Source organism: Hyalella azteca, unplaced genomic scaffold (assembly GCF_000764305.2).
Source record: "Hyalella azteca isolate HAZT.00-mixed unplaced genomic scaffold, Hazt_2.0.2 contig15535, whole genome shotgun sequence".
NCBI classification, from domain to species: domain Eukaryota; kingdom Metazoa; phylum Arthropoda; class Malacostraca; order Amphipoda; family Hyalellidae; genus Hyalella; species Hyalella azteca.
The window spans coordinates 113,376-134,592 of record NW_025945385.1 but is presented as its reverse complement, the minus strand read 5'-3'; the positions used below and the strand labels follow the sequence as shown (position 1 = coordinate 134,592).

The 21,217-nt window shown below is 39.2% G+C and overlaps 1 protein-coding gene across 1 annotated transcript; it reads right to left on the bottom strand.

Annotated features, from left to right (window-relative positions):
- Positions 1-1,578: 1,578 nt before the first annotated feature.
- Positions 1,579-19,858, bottom strand: LOC108665405. The gene is made up of 11 exons (XM_018152154.2): positions 19,803-19,858; positions 15,286-15,396; positions 14,766-15,022; positions 14,092-14,317; positions 12,889-13,067; positions 12,510-12,668; positions 9,373-12,198; positions 8,660-8,792; positions 8,208-8,333; positions 7,146-7,417; positions 1,579-6,902 (listed from the first exon to the last, which is right to left on the bottom strand). Exons 2-11 carry the CDS (start codon positions 15,358-15,360, stop codon positions 6,434-6,436), a joined length of 4,722 nt encoding a protein of 1,573 aa, XP_018007643.1. The 5' UTR covers positions 15,361-15,396; positions 19,803-19,858; the 3' UTR covers positions 1,579-6,433.
- Between the last annotated feature and the right edge of the window lie 1,359 nt (positions 19,859-21,217).

Sequence of the window (21,217 nt, the reverse complement as noted above, 5' to 3'; positions counted from 1 at the left end):
CAGTTCTGCTGCATAGAGATAGCTTTATCTCGCATCTTTCAAATATTACTCAAATAAAATAATTTCAAATATAATATAATAATAGTAATAACATCTATTCAAATATTCAGTGACTGCTATTTTGTGTCAATATTTAAAGTGAAGTAGCGGCTTTCAGAAATCTAAAATATGGCCTTCTTAGTGCAACGTGATCTGAATCTTGAAATATTTAGTCAACACGATATTATGAAGATCGCACTTCTTTACGACGCTTATGGCTTCTGACGAGGGCGGTCTTCGGTAAGCTTAGCTTTTTGCCTTCAGCCGTTAATACTTTCCTATATTTTACAGCATGAGGCTTCTATGCTTAACTATTTTATATTAATTTTTAGTTGGTTTCAATAATTTCTCGACTTATTTTTTTCATGTTTACCTACTTTTCCTTGTCCTAGTTGGCACCACCAGTAAAATGATTTTCTGTTGACCTGAGCAGAATCGTAGCATGTTTACCAGCTGTTGCTATTACCCTTATCGCCACATGGACTCTTTCCGGTGTTTACGAACTACGGTAAGAAGTACGGGGATTTTCAGTGGATTTCTAATGCAATTCTCGATTTTGCATCGTTCTTAAATTTGCCCATTTATAATTTCATTTTACTGGCTTTGATGTGAACTTGTAAAAAAATCCGGGTCGTAAATTTATTGATTAGGAGGAATACGGACTGTCCGGTAAGTCTAGCAGTAATCAACCGTTATCGGATATGATCAAAATTGTTAATTTATTCTTAATTGATGCATAACCAGGCGCAGGATGTTTATTCTAAAACTGTGTTGCTGTGGCAAACATTCAATATTTACTCGGTGAGAATATATGCTGTCGGCTTTTTCAGTCGAGTTGATCCATTATTCATCGAATGAACCTGGAAATCTCATTTCGTTTACAATCCAGTAAAGATTTTCAACATTGGATATATTTATGTTCTTATTGATTTTGTAAGACTGCACAAAACAGCATGAAAGCGCCACGTTTTACACCATTTTCTCCATATTTTCTTTTTCTCACCAGGTCCGTCGGGATCAACTCGTGGCTTCTTTCGGGCTAACCTTGGCACCCTGGCGCTGAAACAAGTTCGACTATTTGCAGGCATTGCCATCAATGAGGTAAGCTTGATGCTCTTCGTATTTATCTGTATATGTGCGCGTTAGTTCAAAAAGGCAGGTATTTTTCGAGGAATATTCGCGTTTACTGATAGATTGGTGAAGTCGAGATGGTTGATATGCGATGTCTGTCAGAAAGTGATGGGTATCCTGACGAATTGAGTGGTTCAGTTGAGTCGTGTGCGTTTCTCATGTTAATGAAGCTGCCCAACAAAAAGAAACAAACAAATTTTCCAAGACATTAGCGAAACAGTAACCTTCGGAAACGCATGCGATGTTCCAGTCCAAAGCGGAGCTGAGAAATACACCAAGCGTACACTCTTCGAAGGAAGGCATCGGGTTTGTCATAACTGCGCATTTTGGGGAAATTGGTTTTCTTAGAGTATTAGAAGGTCATCTTCGCAAATCAATTAAGGTCTTGTGTAGAAGGGTTAAACAGAGTTCATTCAGCACAAGTTTACTAATCAGGAGTACAGCGTCTACGGACTAGAGTATATCTAAAACCAAGCTCAGCTTATATTTAGTTATGTGAAAACGTGCGGTAAATAAGCAAGGTTTTTTTCTGGAAAGCGTCCGTCCCTCGTTTTATTCGGGCAGTTTACATTATGGTTGACGTAAGAGGCTTTTCGGGATAATGTGAGAACTATTTTAATCTTGTTTGTAGATACAGGCAAAAAGATTAATTTGCGTTCATTGCTTTATGGTGTACCAATTGGTGCAAAATCATTGAGTAACAATAGACTCACTCTGTTTTACAACAAACGTCACGAACAGGCTTACAAGCAGGCCGAACAGATTTTGTGGACATATTTCGCACTTACAATGAGAACCATACTGACGATAAACGTAGCGTGTATAGAATAATTTAGACCGCTCACCTTTAAATGTTTAGAAAACCATTGTTGATTACCAACTAGAATACATTTCATTTTAAGTCATTATGAGTTACTCCAGAATTTTCATTGCAAATGAAAGATTGACTATAAAATATATCCGTATAGGATATATAAAATATATATCCTATTTCCCATTCCGCGGAAAAACTCGCGGTACGAAACTTTGGAAAAAATAAGTGCTTGTGTAAGAACCCGCTGGTGTAATCCCTGAGTAACTCCGATCTATAGGGTAATTACGACAGACTGGCTCCATTTGAATAGACTTTCTAGAGCACAAAACTATGATCATGATCACGAGGAAATTTTAAACTATAATCTGTCACTGAAATGAAATCAGCAAGATGATACACGTCTAGGAACTCACGTCCGCACTTCTATCAAGTGACACCAATTTCTATTTACTCTAGGAAAGTCTGAGGCTTTTTCTCAAGAAGATCAAGTTGAAATCTTTATCAAACAACAAACGCAAACCAATGAAATTTCATGCATGGGCCACAGTTTAAAATCCGAAACACCACCTACATTCAAACACCAAGAGCAAGTTGACTAAAAATTCCTAGGAGCATGCAAAGGGCAAATTTTACCATTGCAATGTCATTTCAGTGAATGCAGTCACAATCACATGGTGCACCTTTTTCGAAAAAATTTCTCAGACGACTCCAAGACGAACGGGTTTTAATTTGCTACGTAGGACAATTGCATCAACTATAACCTGGTATGGCAATGGCTCCACCCAATACCTGAAATTAAGATTCACAACATTTGCCAGTCATGGGTATGAGTAAACACAGGTGAGAGGTAGAATGAGGTGGTACATAGACACACAGATTTTGCATCATGCATCATCTTAATTTCCGATAATTATCGGACCACAATCTTGTACGTACGTACACTTCATAATTTCCATGATGAAACTAGTGTGCGCACACGACAGCGTTAGGACGATGCGGGTACCCCACGCATGGTAATAGCACCTCATTCAGGGCACGCGGATACGTAAGCAACAAGCATCAATGTAACCTCAATAATAATATCTATTACGACGTCGAGGAGTGTTGAAAATTAGCAAGCATAGAAAAATATTCTAAAAAAATTAACAATGTCTCCCACATTATAATTATATATAACTACGGTACTAACTCCCTCAGTATAAAGCTATTAATATGAAAAGCATCAATCGCGCACACACAAACCTAGTTTAGTGTACACAAACATCTGCAGAAGAAAGGTAATATTAATGTAACTAGATAATTCTTCTAACTCAACAAGAGGCGACAGACAGTAAATACATGCATTGAATACTTAAACCAAATAGGCTTAAACGTCATGATAGAAATCTCAGGGATATTCCCACACGCAACAAAAACTTGAGTTTGTACACGATTAGAATACACAAGTAGGATGTGACAAGGCCTTGCTTCTCAAAATCTTGCGCTACACTTCGATCTAAAAATGAACAGTTGTTCTTTTCCAGAGGAAAATTTCGTTTCGTAAAGTCTGAATAAAATAATTAGGGAAGGTCAATTCAGAAGACAATATTTCGAAATATCAGTCGGATTTATGTATTCAAGTGAATGATTGAGAGATGAATTAAAAGTCTCATTAAGTACACTAAAGGAAATAAAAAAATCTTGGCTTTTTTGTCAGGTTGACCGTCCAACAAACTAGAACTATTTCTTCGCTAGCCCGACGCTAACATCTCATCATTAATTACAGCTACACGAATAAGATTATCAACAATTCTACTCTGACGGTCGGTAAACAACACAGCCCGTTAGAAGTCTATGTATAGATATCACCAGCATACCACTCTCACTGCGGTACTGCCGTTATGGCGGCTACGCTCGCCATCTCGAGAAACTATTCATCACAGTTAACACGCCGTGTTCTCAACACTAGACATAGAAAGGTAATCTCTGATTTGCTGTACGTATAAGTGAGTTTTTTTTTTTCATAAAAATGGTATGACTGAAAGGCCTGAAATTGCTATGCCAAAGATGATGCATAAATCATATGACATTTAAATTTACCTCTGAGTAAAGAACTCGAGAAAATAAGGTTATTCTTTTGATCTCTTGTCCCGACAGCACTTAATCAAATCCTAGTGTCCAGTGATAGTGATTCACTTGATGTCTGCGAGTTCCGATGTATGTTGTAGGGTTTAGTGAAGGTATTGGCATGCTGGTTATGGTTAAGCATAATGGAATTAGGTCACTAAAATAATTAAAGAAACGTTCTTAAGTTAACAATTAATTTTCTTAGCAGATAGAGCTTAAAGCGAATGAACATAAATAAAATATTAACTAGTCCAGTCTCATGCACCATTAAAATTAACTACGGATTTACTGAGCAAAATAAAGATTGAAGTTCCTCATTCGCGGAATACATTCATTTTCAATTATTTTTTTTTTGATAAAGCATGAACTGAATCATTTTTGGTGCTTCTGATGGAGCTAAGGCTTATGACAAATTACGAAGCAAATATTATCAGCTGCAATAGGCATCTGCCTGCTGAACAAAATTTTAGGACGCTTAAGCTTGGGAGTAAATCCATTATTTAAACGTAGAGCGCTTGAATTCTTTATAAAGCTATAACACAATTTTCAAATACAGAGATAAACGATGAAAATACCGCCTAATGTCTGGAGTTTGTCCTGTAGTGATGTTTAGTTAGCTGGGGCATTGATATTCAAACGCGCATTACTCTTGTGCTCTTTGGTGGTACTGAACCTTGTTTCTTCCATTCCGCACTTGCGACTGACCGCGTACTTGCACAGCACAGTGTTACCGCTACAAGCAGAGACGCGTTTGCATTTTGAATCATTAACATAAACTTCCCTGGATTCACTTTCATCATTTTCCTGAGCCACTGCTGAAAATCCTTGTTCATATTTATGCGCATCTTCGTCTGTCCTTTGTGTATTCTCAACGACGTCGTGTCCCGTTAATTGAGCAGGTGCAGCGACTGGCGAGGGATCTGCAGCAGTAACAGGAGCAGGTTCTGTGTTCAGCGAGGCCACTGAAGCTGTAAATCTGTTCGAACTCAGTAATCTCATGAGGAACGACTTGCCACTGCTGGGGCAAATTGTGGTGGCTGACGAGGTAATTACACTGCTGGAGGGGCTCTTGATGCTACAAATGGGTTCACTACTTGATACAATTACGATGGACTCCCCGGAACGAGGCTTTGCGTTCACAGGGTTAACGTCAAACAATGCATGATCATTCACATTACTGACTTCAATATGTGCATCATTCGTGTTATCTTTCGTACTAGCTTGATCAATTTCGTCAGATATACTGTCCATCATAGGGAGAAGTGTGCAACTGGTGGTGATTTTTTTGTTAGCCTCGTGCTTCTCACAGTCGGACGACGTATCATGAAGCCTCAACTGCGGATCACTCTCGGTGCTGTCATAACCAGGCACATCACTGGCCGCAGACGAGTCACCATTTTCGCCATTTGCATTGGATAAATTTAATTCATCGGACATCACCGGCACTATCTTAGCTAGAAGAGCTACTGGTTTTAGTGTAGCTGTCGGTTGCGTCGGATTAATGGACGATGGTAACTTCATTTGAGGTTTCTCGTTATTTACGTCATAATTTCTACATACTTCCGCGTCATTTCTCTGGATGATGGATGACGTGTCGCAGTGGTGAGGTTGAATCCTGTCTTGCCAGCGAAAGTCTTCATTGAGATTAGAATTCGTGGTAGTTGCGGCGAGTCCGCACAGAACGCAACTCACTTTACCTATGCATTTAGTTGCAGTTCCCTTCAAGTTTTCATGATGGATGGACTTTACAGTACATGAAGAACCTAGCCCAGGCCTCTGATTAGAGAACGAATAACGAATTTGGTGTGAATTACAATAAATTTCATCTAAAAATTTTCCGTCATATTTTCTGGAATGGCTTGGTTTGTCAACGATGACATGACATTCACCTGGCGAATCACAGCCGACTATAGGACAGCGGAGAGGAGCTTCAATCAGGTTTAAGGTACTGTTACAGCCTTTCCCGTGTAGATATCGTGCGGTAATTTTAGCAGATAATTCTAATGGCTTCTTTTGTTTTCGATGTTGTGATGGATATATTCTATAACTCGAACTTGTAAGCCCAAAGCCATGCTTTGAATCAGGTACAGCAAAAATGCAATGCTTTAACTTTTCTCCTGTTACTACGGGACACAACGAAACCTTCGGCGTACACAAGTTACGTTGTTTCACGCTTATTTTACTTAAATTTGAACACATTTTGGTACTGACTTTCCTGCTTCCTACTTTACACAAGCACGTGTTGGAATCAAACTCGCATAAATGTTTCATTGCAGATTTATGATGAATAGAAATGGCAAGTTTTGCATCGTCACAAGACCTGGTCTTCTGGAGTACCCTCTGTCAGTTAACTCTACTGCAGCTGCCTCTACAGCCCGTGCTTCCATTAGGGCTTGATGACACAGGGCCAGCGACGCGACTACACTTCGACAATGGCGAGAACTGCTCGGTCAAACCAGATCTTCTCATATAAACACTTGCACCTGTGAAGCTCAAGGCTGCGTTGTCACCATTTCTACTGCAAATAGAACCGTTTCTGGGAGTATTCACCGGTGTTATAGTAGCTGATCCCGATGCAGAGCTTGACTGAGATGTGGAGTTCCGAGTTGTATTTTCACCAGATAATTCTGACGCGAACGCGTCAGTAGTTGATCCGCCATCAATACAAGAGATGGTGCTCGGTGCTGGAGCCACATGTTGATGCAGCGTAGAGTAGCAGGAGCGGCACACTCTCACTGGTTGGTAGAAATGTTCCCGGGGCACCGCCGCTGACTGGCCAGAACAATTGCTACAGAATACCCCGCCACAGCTCCTGCACAACATAATTACGCGTTATTACGTGTAGAACTTATCGATAAATAATTGCATGTTGCCCTGGTACAAAGCTAATAAATAGCTGAAATAAAAGTGAAGGAAATGCAGGTATTCCAAGAAATGAAATCCTAACTAGTACTCTCACTGACTACTGCAATGCCACTACTTGTATCTTCATGATTTCTCATATTTATTCTAACTCAGTCGCGTATTACCAAATTTCACAGATGCGACAATTAACCTGCAATGATGCTTTCGAAGTCCAACCCAGAACTTGGCGTGACAAGAATGACAGAAGTTAGCGGTGTGATCAGGGACCCAGAGGGTGGGCACTCGGCCCATAATGGTGACCCCCGGGGGCACGGTGCCGTTGTTTTCACAATCACGAGAGCCGTGTGTCGTTGGGGGGTCGTCAGGAACGAGGTTCTCCCACGACGCGTCCGATATGCCACCAGATTCGACGCTACCACCACCGCAAGAACTTAACGAGTTCGCAGATTCGCCCACTGAATTCTATTCGTGATAAAATCATGAATATGTTTAGATTATGACTATTGACGAGGCATTTGGTATAATTAACGATTAACATAGGTCATATATTTTACTATTGCAAATGGTGAACGAAAATGTGTGAAACAAAAGCTATAATTTGTTGACGTTTATTTACAGGTGCGGTCGTTGACTGCCACAAGAAGGATCATCTAACATGGCTCTACGCCACCTATCGCTTCGGACATAAAGTGATTCTACCATTTTGTTCTTAACTCTGGCATCATGAGCCACTACGAAACTGTGGATGGACGATTGAAAATTACCGCTCTAACCCTCCACCGCAGTATGTCAATCTCCGCCGTAATGATCCGGTTACTAATGTCAGGCGGTAGAGTGATAATCAATGATTGAAATGATTAAAAATTATAATTTCCTTGAAACTGGAAGGGGAGCGTTGATAAAACTTCATCCTTAAAATAATTTATTAATGTATTCTAGGCAAGCCTAGGTTGGGCTTAGGGCTACCAATGTAGGTATCATGCTTCTATGCTTCCAGTCAATCTATTTTCATATCCTTTAAAAGTGATTAATATGCTGGGCATTAGTTAGGTAATTTCAAGAAACGATTTTTTCAAACGCACAGCTTAAAAATCGATTACAGAGGCGTTCTAGGGATATTTATTACAAACTTTAAACTCCAATTCAATCATTTTGATATAAATATGTTTGAATACAATACAACTCAATGCTAACTCAGTTATAAGCGTTGTCATTGGCTGGCGCTTGAACCATTTGGTGAGGCTTGACTCACAAGGTCGAGGTCGTGCGCGGCAGCAGTGAGCTGGCGCGCGGTGCTGCAATGTGCCGTGTGCTGCAGCTGCTGTTGCAGTGCTCTCTGCGTCACCGCCAGTTGGTCGCGCAGATTCGATACTTCAGCCTGCCGAGCATAAAACAATCACAATATTCAGAGACATTTGTATTAATTGATCAATACTTTTGATCATTAGTTCTAACGTATGCATCATCCCTGAGTTGTAAGCTCAACTGAATCTACAATGAAACCATTAACGTTTGTCAAACATAATAGCATTGTTTTAAACAATTCTATTTCATCTACGTTCCTACGCATTGTATTGGTGATGTCGATGCCGGAGAATATCACGAAATGCGATAAAATTTATAAAACCGAGTCATCGTAGGACGTGGGTGTTATCTGGTCCAATGTTAGCCTATATAAAAAAAAAAGAGTATTTATCAATATACCTGATGCCTCGTGAGGAGCTGATGCACCATCGCTTGCACGTCATCTCGTACCTCCGCCACCCCGTCAACACCCCCTCCCCACCCCCCTCCTCCTCCACCACTGCTGCTGCTACTGCTGCGCGAGAATACTCCTCTGTAAATGTTACGCTATGTTAATAAAACGTTTAAAAATGTAAAATTTAAATGTTAATAGTCCTACGCTAGTTATACACATTATTTTCACGATTCTAATGGATGTCCAGCATGAAAGATAGTATCAACTATAAACTACGCCCCTCTTTTCAAAGGAAAGTAATTAAGTAGAATACATGGTGGGCATTCTGATGTTATCTGCATTTAAAATGAACGTGGGGCGTTTCGAAAATAAGGAGTAAACACTAGCATGCAATATCTGATGATTACAAGCTCATATCAAACCTGTTTACATCATTGCCATCGACAGTCAATGAAATACAAGCAAATTACTACTCATGTATTCATATCTGTATTACGCAGTTTTATGGCAATCGTGAGGATTCATAACTTGGAAAATAGTTACTATATATGCCTGAAAAAACACTCAACGAAGCTCGAGAAAGTAACAATCATCATCACTTCATATACTTTACAGGACATTACAATGTATAATTCCACTGAGGTAATAAATTTTTCAACTAAAATTATTACATGAGCTACCAGAGGAGACACGAGAGACACCTCAGTAGTACACTTGCCTCTCATCCTCGCCAGGAGGCAACACAGGAGGCTGGATAGGAACTCCGTGCGAGGGGCAGCCTGAAGACGGACTCCTAGAATGTCCAGGAGTGGATTTGCTCGAGGCAACTCTGCTGCCACTCGCACTGCCACCATTTATTGAGCCACTCGGCACACTGTGGCAACCACTGCCACCCTCAACGTTATTGTTGTTAGCGAAGTTGTAAGTCTTGCTATTCTCGGTGCCGGACCTTGCCATGGCAGACGATGAGCAAGCTTCACTGGCGCTGTTACGTCGCGTTGCTTGTAAGCTGCCACTTTGCATTACAAGCTCCACGTCTGCTAATATCCTTGAACTATTCACGCACACCGAACAACTGGATCCTGAGTTCTGTTCATCAGCACCGTGAATGTGATGGTGATAAACTTGAGGTTCTTTACGACAACCACTAGTTTGGTGCCGGCAACCTGCTTGGTGTTGGAATGCTCCATTGGACAGCGCTTGTGTATGCTGGAGCTTTTTTCTCATGAGGTTTTCAACGATTTCCTCGTCAAGTCCATAAGCACTGTTGGAATTTCCAGTGCTTTTTGGTGTAAATTTGCTGGAGCCACAGCAGTGAAGATGAAGGCTGCAGTTGCTGAGCTCAACGCCATTACAGTCATCACAGATATTTCCTTCACAGATCAGAGTGTCGGTGCTTCCTCTTTTAGCGCCAGGCTCTCGGCCTTGTACTGAAAATTCACACTTCATCGTATCTCCAACGTCTGAGTCACTCTTGTGCATTCTTGTGTCTATCTTGAGCTTACTAAAACCATTGGTGATGGCAGCCAGATTCTGGTCTAGCTCCTCATCCGAAGTGACCACTCCATTCTCGTCAGCTTCAATGGCTTTCTCAATACTTCCGTTGGAAATTTCAGAAGCAACTTCAGAACAACGCTTGCTGGCTTCCGGAATGCCATAAACTTCCCTAGGCAAGGCTGAAAAGTTGTCAGATGGGTTTGAAAGCATCATGAGGTTTTTGAAGGACATGTTAACGCTACACTGAGACGCGTTGCAATCGTCCGCACAGTCACACAAGTTTCGCTTTCGTTCTTCTTTTTCAATACACCTGCACACGGGGATAAGCTTTTCAAGAGTAACATCAGCCTCTCCATCGCACATTTTCCCGTTCATCACGTGCTGGTCAACATCTGTGTCAACATCAAAATGATTGCTGTACAGACGTGGCCGCATCGAGGCACCATCACCAATCCGAAGCAGTCGAGTGTCAAGGTTTGACATTTCTATAGTCTCTTCGTTTTCATCTGTATGGAAAATTTCATTGCCGATGGCTGAGCTGAGCATCGCAAGATTCGTCGAGCTGTCTTTGAGGTTGCTATCTGACGAGTGACGGACGAGAGACAGCTGTGGCTGCTGTGTCAGGTCATCACATGAACGGGTCTTCACAAGATCCCCAGGCAATGTTGTATCGTGGTCACTGGTAGGCTCCGGACACAGGTCGAGAGTGGATGGCTGGTTGCCGAAAGAAGCAGAGGTGTTGAGGTCGTCAGCGTGTGCAAGAGGAGAGGATCTGTAGACGGCAGCCCAAAGTCTCAAATCCTTGGTGTGATAGGCAGGAGAAAGCACCTGCTTCGTAGGGTTATAGAAGTAATTAATGTATCGTTCGGTGTTGAAGTTGAAGATGGACCACACAAGGTATGTGCGTTGCTGCAGCTCATTCACAACACGTTCCTGAGAAGTATTGCAGAGAAAAGTTCCAAATAAGTTACTATAGATGTGTTGACTAAGTTTCACAAGGTATGCTTGGTTAAATTGGAATGCTTGGGGGAATTGATGGAGTAGCTGATGTACGGCGTCAAGCCACTGCAGAAACACAGGACAACGTTCACTGCCGTTGCTTCCACCACTGTAACCGCATCTGTCCGTAAACTTATGGCCAAACTCGACCCACTCTCGCTCTACCAACACCTCGAAGCCCTGAAGAGTCCTGTAATATGGATCCAATATAATTTGAGCCAAAGCAGTGATTTGAGGAGTCCTATCCCAGCCATCACTACAGTGAACAACGACTGGTCTTCCTTCTACAGCGATTGCATTACTAACAATTATAGCCGATTTGAGGAGCTGAGACAAATAGCAGAGCCAGCGTGATCCTTCAACTGCTGACAGCCAGCTTGTGGTGTCAGGAACATTAGCCACGATGTTTGAAAGAGTCTGATGCATTTTTCGGACAGTATGGATGTTGTCCAAGTTCATGAATTGAATATCAGATCTGCTGTAATATTCGGGATACTCGAAGCCTCCTCCACGTGCTCTGTTGGCAACAGCGTTCGTGTAGGACCGTGCATCCACAACAAGCACTTTCTTGATGTCTGTTTGTTTCCTGGCGTCTGGAAGATGGTAGAGTGACTGGATATCAGATGTAGGCGTTCTAGTACCAGGGTCAGGAGCGTCAAAGCCGAGTTCACCTGAGCGTGATGACAATGGCCCACTGCTTTCAGAACTGTAACCCGCAGCATGAATTTCAAACTCGGATACATCAAAAGAACGGCTAGCAAGAGACGTTGAATCGCTACTGAAGCTGTCTGATGCATGCCGAATGTTGGGAGCTGAGGGTATCTTGCACCCTTCGCCTGTAGCAATGTCAATTGATCGACTAATGGAATATGGCGGCTTTCCTTCAAAGTGCTGGCTGTCGTCAATGTCATCATCTTCTTGATTACCATTGTACAGAGGATGAGGTATTGAGTCCTCAAGGATCTTCTGAACTTCCTCCGGTTCTTCAACTTGCACCTGAGTCTTAATGCCAGGATCGATGGTTTCAGAGTCAGTTGGTACTTCAAGCCTGGGGATCAAAAGAATAATTTTGAATTAATTCAAGCATTTTAATTATTTGAAATGCAGATAAACTATCATCCTAATGATATTTAATGGATTTAATAATAAATCATGCTAATTTTAAATTACTTTATCAGTGTCTAATGCAGATAAATCATCATCCTTCATTAGAGTAGAAACTAGTTGTCCATATTAGCGCAGATTTACTACGTATCAAACTTAAATTATGCTTCTTTTTTGCCGTTCATGACCAAAATGTCATGGGTATAAAACTCAGCAAGCACAAAAAAAACTTTACTAAATCAATTTTTAACTAACCTTGTTTTCTCGCCGCTTTTGTTATTTTTAATTGGTACGTCGTACGCACAAGCCTCAGCAATAGCCTTTAGGAAATCTTCATCTTGGCTACTGCGCCAGTACCAGATGCCCACCGTAGGTTGCGAGCAACGTACAAGCACCGCACCTGTGCTCGCGTGCCTGAAGAACATAATCAGTAGATAAATTAAGATTTTGTGCAAAAAGTAAGAAAGTGCATGAAATTCTACAGCTTATTCTACATTAAAATACCACTTTGAGAAACACATGATCTATGTTAAGTCCCACAGAAGCCTCAAATTAAACAGATGTGTGTGAACACTAGTAAATATATATTAACACCTAGTCAAAAATAAAAATAGATCAAAAGTGGAGTATATACCTGTAGACGACAGCAGGGATGCGCTTTGAAGTTCTGTGTTGTGAGACAGCCTGCAGGCTAGCCTCGTTGATACATGAAGGAATGATCAGCCTTCGGGGATATGACGAACACAAACTGTAGTCGGAGTTGATGCTGGTCACGCGCCATGCTCCTGACACGTCAAACTTTTGACGACTCAACTGAAAAAAAAATCAAGATTATTTGAATTACGATTGTTACAATGGCTTGGCAAATGAAACATCAGTCACGCGCCATGCTCCTGACACATCAAACTTTTGACGACTCAACTGAAAAAAAAAAATCAAGATTCTTTGAATTACAATTGTTAAAACGGCTTTGCAAATGAAACATCAGGCAGAACAAATATTTCGAATGTAATCATTTGAGAATATTTCTGTGTCATGCTAGGAATCATTATTAAGTGACATTGAAAAAAATGTAATGATTTCAGTTCTGTCATGGGATGAAAAATGAGAGAAAGCATTAGGAAAATTAAAAAGATACAATACATAGGGGGGTTATTATGAATGTATTTTTCAAGTTGCACGAATAACAATATGACGTACTCAGTAAAGTTGACAATTGGCTTTCATATTGGTCTTAGGGAGCAGTCTTAGATGGGAGCCACATAAATAATTTAGTAATACACTGATCCTGTTTTCAAAAAGTATCAATGAGAAGAATTATTCGCAGATTATCTCAATAGCATGGAAGAACTATTAGCAGAAATCCAGTTTGCTGATTTCTGAGGAAATCAATAGGCCAATTAAAACAGCCCCAGAACTCGATTGGCGGTAAGAGTGTGGGAAGGGTTTTGTGAACACTTAAAACAATTAAAACTTGCCAAACAATTGCAACAAACACTGAAATGAGTGTTTTATCAGTTAATCATTTCCCATCGCAGATTCTGCCTATCATACCTGTGGTAGTACTCATGCATATCATTCTTTGTCCTATAGAATGTAACACCCGTGAGGCCGTGACAGCTGAGGGATTATTGTAGATGAACAGCCTAGACTTGAGGCTCAAATTAAATGCATGAATTTTTGCATGGATATGAGTTGATCTCTCCTTAATAAATTAAACAAATAGTGAAAATAGGCAAGTTAAATGCACATACTTATAGACAACTGATAACTGCGTTTTATCATTCAATAGCTGAAGGCATATTTATAAGATCATTTGAACTATCAAACAGAATACCTCCATGTCAAAAAGTTTGTCCACACGCTCTTCATAGGAGTCTTCATATGATGGCAGTCCAGTGATATTGGTGCTGGAAAAGATGCTGTGCAAGTCATGATGAAACTCTTTAGTGTGAGAGTAGAACTTGAAGGCAAAATGTTTATCTAAAGATGCTGGAGGAATTATGGCTTCTTGGAGACGCTCTAGCCACACAGCGCTGTGTTCTGCCGACAGGAAACGGATCCTGTACACGAATAAAATTTTAATTAGTTAATTTGTGTGTTGTCCTAAGTTGAATAATGTACTAGGTTACATGCTATTAAACTAGATATCTGCAAGAAACGAATAACCAACATAGAAGTTAAGTAAAAAATTAGTTACCCTTATTATCATAAGAATCTAGCATTAAACCATTTGAATTTCAAATTACAATTACTCCACTTTAATTACAATTATTGAACTAGGATCATAAACAATACATATGTTAATTCATTTTACAGATGCCATAACTTCCTAGTTAAACAGCACCACATTAATTAAAGATGGTACGATTTAGGTTCTAAATTTCTCTGGAACAATTTTTCTTCCAAATAATTTTAACACAGTTATACAACAAACACTGAATTTCTTGACTACCAACTCCTGCAGTAGGAAAATAGTTCATTTATTTGATGCATTTCAAGTTCTCTTACCCATAGCTCTTGCCATCTTTGCACATGAGCACAAGAGATGTGTCATTCACAGTGGAAATGGAGTCGAGGTTGCCCAGAGGTACATGGAACTGTTTGCTGCGCTGCTGCACGGCAGCTCGGTAGTTGGACAGCGCGAGAAGACCTCGTTCAGGCAGGGTCGTGACATATTGTACTTCCTCACCAGCTATCTCTACAAAGGGCACAGGTGGTGTGGCCCCATTCTCAAACTGGCATTCAGTCTCACGAAGCTGAATCACCTGCAAGAAATAAATTTGAAGTCTTAAAATGATTACACACTAAAAAATATCTAAGTTTTGATATAATACTGTATAATATTTGTTATTTTCTATCAGAGGGATAACTAGTCATGATCCTGGTTAGAGGGATCATTATATATATTATAAATTTAACATTGGATAGTCACATTAAAATGAAAACATTCATTTAATCATGAACACAAACCAATTATGATGCAACAAACATTACCGCAGTACTAACTGAATGCGGATTTCAACAATACCTTATCTAAAGCTGCTTCAACAGCTGCTCCATCAGCAGCTTCTTCAGCTCCACCTCCAGTGTCACGAGGTTGCATGGCTCACTTGATGATGCACTAAGTGCAACACCAAAGCTGAAAAATTATCACATGAGGAAAATTATACAACAGAAAAAATTAATCGTAACTCAGGAGAAGTAAACAGAACAAATAATTATAGTCAGTGAACCATCTGTTTCCTAACAATATATATACAGTGGGGGGAAATAAATATTCGTACACTTAAAAAATCGTATTTTAATGTATGTAAGTACACAAACTTAACAGGAAAAGTGATTTAAATTATGTATAGAGACGCATAGTATTCAAAAATAATATCAAAAGAAATTAAATCTCAATGCAACAAAAAACAATGCAACATGTTCAATTTTCGGGGTGAAAAAAGTATTCGTACAAAACAATAAATCCGCATTATTTTATGTCTCTATACATAATTTAAATCACTTTTCCTGTTAAGTTTGTGTACTTACATACATTATAATACAATTTTTCAAGTGTACGAATATTTATTTCCCCCCACTGTATATAACAATATATATAGGTACTTGTGTCGCAAACCAGTGTTATGTTCAACAGCATATCTATGGCCAAAAAGTACATATGTGTGTGACAACTTCAATCAACTCAGCTCCCAGTCCTGAAGACTGGGAAAAAGGCTGGAACTTTAGCTCAATAAATACATTTGTATATATACTAGCATAGATTTTCATAATTTATAGTACATAGGATAGGGATTATAGAATAGGATGAAACTTGACTTATTCTCAGCAGGGAAAATTGACTGTCAAGACTCAGGGGAAAATTTCTTGACTGAATGAGCCTTGAGCTTTTCAGAAGTGTTCAATTATTTAGGTATATTCTGATGCACATATATTCGTGTGCACATGAAATTAATAGTAAAAATTAAAATAAAATTTTCCCATGCTCTCACCTTCTCTGAATGTTTCCCTTTTTGCCTAAAGTATAAAGCCAAAAAACCTTGAATGAGATGTCTTAATATTTACTGATGGCACAAAAACATCATTACTTTGTTAACCCTTTACGCCCTGAATTTCTGGGATGAAAATCGTAAAATTCACTTTTTCGGTTTTAAGTCTCACTTCAAAGCTGACATTCTGACCTATCCAACGGTACCAAAATCGTCTCTGTACGTTGATTTATGCCTTGACGACAGTTCGTGAAAGGGTTAGGGGTGGGGGAGTTCTTTAACATTTAATATGGGCGAAAATTACTGGTCGGGCACATAAATAGACAACCTGAAGACGCTGCTCTTTAGTTACCCGGCTGCTGTCGTGTGGGATGGTGCTCATGCAGTCGTTCCCACCATCCTTGACTGAATTTCGGCTCCAGTAATGTCTAGTCTTGCATCTATGTCACCTTGAATGCCTATTTTGAGGGGCTCGGGACTTTGTCGCGCCCTACTGAACATTCACACTTATTGTCACTGCAAACCTATCTCCTCCCAGAGTTTTTAAGCTACAGCAATGAGTAATATACCGTTCGATTCGCAAATAAAAGATCTAGAGATTGGTCGAAGCTTTTTTTCATTTTCGTTATAGTTTTGAAAATATTTTGAAAAAAGGGGAGGGGAAATTCAAAAGGGGGGGGGGAGAAACCAATTTTTTTCGAAAAATGCCCACCCCACCCACAAAAATTAGAATTTTGAAAAACAGCAAGGACCAATCGATAGATATGGTCCTTACGCATCGAATGATATGCGTCTCGATGTTGTAGCTCAAAAATCATAGGAGGTGATAGATTTCTACAGTACCCCCTTTTTGTCAGTTTTCTAAGAATTTCACGTTTTCTTTCACTTTTTTGGAAAAATTCCCACGAACAAAAAAGTCTTAGATTTATTTTTTACATATGTGTACCAAGTTTCAAAGTTATCTGTCAGTAATTAACCGAAATAGAATTTCCATAAGAAATTGGACATTGCCATTGGAAATTGGAAATTTTATTTCGGTTACTTACCGACAGATAACTTTGAAACTTGGTACACATATGTAAAAAATAAATCTAAGACTTTTTTTATTCCTGTGAATTTTTCGAAAAAATGACAGAAAATGTGAAATTGTTGGAAAACCAAAGTTTTTTTCTGTGTGACGAATTCGTCACGCCAGGGCGTAAAGGGTTAATAAGGCTCACAAGAATTAGAAACAAAAGGTAGGTCAATGACCTAACTTTTGACAGAAAAATATTGATCTATGCTATCTATCTATTGATCTATGCTATCTATCCTACCTTTTTTACCTGTTGAAAAAAAAACTAGTAGGAAGTAAACTTCAATGACACATTACCCGTACCAACGAAGAATGTGGACTACAATAGCTAATAATCAGTTACATGGTAAAAATTGATCAAATTACATCATTTGACATGAGTAAATCAGCTCATGTCATAAGATACCTAACTTTTGTAAATAATTCCTATTGGCAATTTTAACAAAAATACTGATGTACTTGTGCAAGCAGTGAATATTGAGATCTCTCATTCAAGTTTTTTAGCCAAGGTAAAAAGGAAAGCTTTTAGACAGTTAGACTGTGAGAGCATGAGAAATTTTTATTCTAATTTTTACCATTAATTTCATGAAAACCCTATATATAAATGATTAGGGTAAACGCGGTATATTCCGACATCGTAGGTAATTCCGTCACTTCCCTAGTTTTTCCTTTATATTAAGCTTTGTTTTAGTTCCATGCGTTCATTGATGGTTGAAATGGTGACGTCATACATTTGCGTGTCGAAATACTGCAAAAACACTAGGTCTTGGCCATCTAGTGGGAAAATATTGAGATCCAAAGAGAGACAATGCATGCCACGTGGTGAGATCATCGAAAAATGTGTCAAATTTGACAGTTGACCTTGCTCTACCAAATAGTGAATAACTGTTTTTATAGGAAGAATATTATGGTTTGAGACTTTTAAATACGTCTGTGAATATATTAGGAATCCTTTAAGTATACTTGTATTCGCTGATTTCAAGTCGTAAATAAATTAATAGATGATTAAGTTGAGTGATGGATTTAGACCCATCAAAACTAATTCCGACACAACTTGAATTAGACACACAAATATCTGTCTCTTATACACATCTAGATGTGTATAAGAGACAGATATTGACATAACTACATTATTGTTCTAGGCGCTTGAAATAAGAAATGTAGCATTACCTATTAAATTAGCACTAGTGCGTTAACAATGTGTGCATTAGGGGCGGTCCATTCTAGCTTTCTAACGCTGTTTGGATTACAATGGCAGTGACGTTGCACGCGTTCTGATGGTAATTGGATTCTTATGACTGGCGTTGCACACGTTCTAGCAATGATTGGATTCATTTGACTGTGACGTTGGACGCGTTCAAGCATTGATTGGATTCTTGTGACTGTTACGTTGGACGCGTTCGAGCGTTGATTGGATTCTTGTTACTGTGATGATGCAAGCAGTTTTTTTTAAAGAAACAGCTGTGGCATCTTGCAGAGACTCATCAGTGATGATGATGGAGTGAAAGTGGAAGTGTGCTGGACGTTCCAGATTTTTGGGTCCTGCTTTCCAAATTGCTATGTTTACCAGTTAATATATTACCCCTCTGGATTTCCACACTGGTACCTAGGTATGTACTCAGTACTCTCAAGCAGGCATGGAATTTATATACTTTCTGAGCCGGGGAGCCCTATTTGGAATGTTGGACAGAAATTTCCTAAAAATTGTGGGTTAAAAGCAATCATTTCACTGGTAGTGGTGGTGAGCAAACATAGGCCATTTTTCCTATTTTGTAACTGAAGTAATTGTGAAAAGGCCATAGGATGATAGGAAAGGACAAACTTGGCCAGATTCACAGGCACTAACAGTCTAACACAGTGGTGTATGTGGTTACAAAAATTATTTTAACTGCAATAAATTTGAATGTAAGTAATCTGTGGTTCTAGCTTCTAGTTAATGAAATGGTGAAAGCCCCAATTTGGAGTGACACTGACAAGTCAAATATAGTTCCATACTGACAAGAGTCAAGAATTAAACTTAATTATGGAATATTATTCACTTTTCTTACTTTAACTGCAATTTGCATTAGTTTATTCTTGTTTTTAAAGAGAATTACCGCAATATTACGATACAAATGCGGTCAGCGGCTAGACAAGAAGTTTAATAATTTCCTAGTTAGGTCGGCTGCTGATTGGAATTGTGGAAGCCTTCGCACCCGCACGCAAATAATAATTAAAAACTGACAAATGCAGCTACTGGAAACTAAAATTAACCAGCTCTACAAGAAGCTCTTTAATTCAAATATGTTTTTTTTACGAAAGAATACCTACGCCTACAAACATCACATAAGGAGAATGTTCTGCCACGTTGATATGCCTGTTATCACTTTTGCGGGATAATACATGAACTAAACGAACATAGAAGCTGCAGAAAATAATTCACAGCATAATATGACTTATATAGAAATTTTAAAGAGTTTTAAAAGGTTAACAACTTACATTTTGGGCTTATAGCCAGATATATTGATGTAAGAAACTCGCAATATGGCCGCCACAATAACAATAATAATAGAAGTTCCAATGATGCAGCTTAGTGGTTGTTTTTTATTTTTTAACTCAATAAAATATACAATTATAGGTAGTTTTATTACTGAAAAATTCTGCTTGTTAAAAATTTATAACCTCTACACTTTTTCTCCGATTTGAAATAACATATATGAAGACCTGCCGTCGTGTCACGTGAGAACACAATCACTTATATATGAAATTCGTCAAGAGCTTTTTTGACAGAACGAACAATTGTTCTTTGAATATTTCATATTTTTTATTGAATGCATCAAAAGCGATGATTTTCGCAAATTTTCCGTGCTCAGAAGCAAGACGTTTCTAAATACACAAAACATGTAATATTAAAATAAGGACAAATATTTTATTTAGAATGCGGCGTCATGGCAAAAACTTTAGAAATTGTCAACTATATAATGCGATTTATGTGAACTCAATGTCGAAACAGGTTTGAATAATAAAAATGTTAAAAAATGCAGCTGCCAACGAAATGCAAGCATCATCGGTAAAATTGTCCACATCGATAGGTTTCAACCACTCCCAACTAATCTTACAACATCGTCTGTTTAAATAGCGAATGGTGCAATAACGAAGCAGTACGATCACTCAGTTACGATCACGTCCGACAGGTCATTTTAAGCCTATGAATATAAAGTCAGCTATCAACAAAGAGCCCTTCACAGGTTATGTCAGAGACGGTGTTGTCACCGGACCGGTAGAAGCATTAGAATATCACAAACGACCTTGACGCACCATTAAAGTTCTTGAGTAAATACATTTTGTGCAGTTACTTTTAATGGGTCACCGGACCCCTACCAATTTTGAACTAAGAGAAGAACACGCACACCATAAAATACAATTAATTTGCTTTCATGTTTCACTCCATTTTTGTCTTGGCGTGAATACTTTTTACATGAGTTCTGAAAACCTCGTTTCAACAGCAGCCACGCAACTCTATTTATAAAACAATCACAGATGTTCAAGGTCACTTCAGTATCCGCGCTATCTCTACAGGCGATGACACTCCCTGACCCCGACGATTGCCTAACTTAACATAAGTACATAACAAAACATAACATAACATAGTGATCTCGGCGCTGAAAAGTAGGCCTGATGTGGCCTGTCGCCAAATCTTACTTTTCGTGCCTTGTTCACGGAAAATCTGAAAGCATGTCATTCGACCGGATATTTTCAAGACTGACGATAGTTTGAAATGGCTACTAGACTTCCACCGGGTACGATATGATGCTCGTTGTTTTCTGTTGATACCTCATGTTGAGGGCTCAACGGCTCGGCCAATACCCTAATGCGGAATAGAACTAATTAAACGACTCGCGACTAAATTAAGG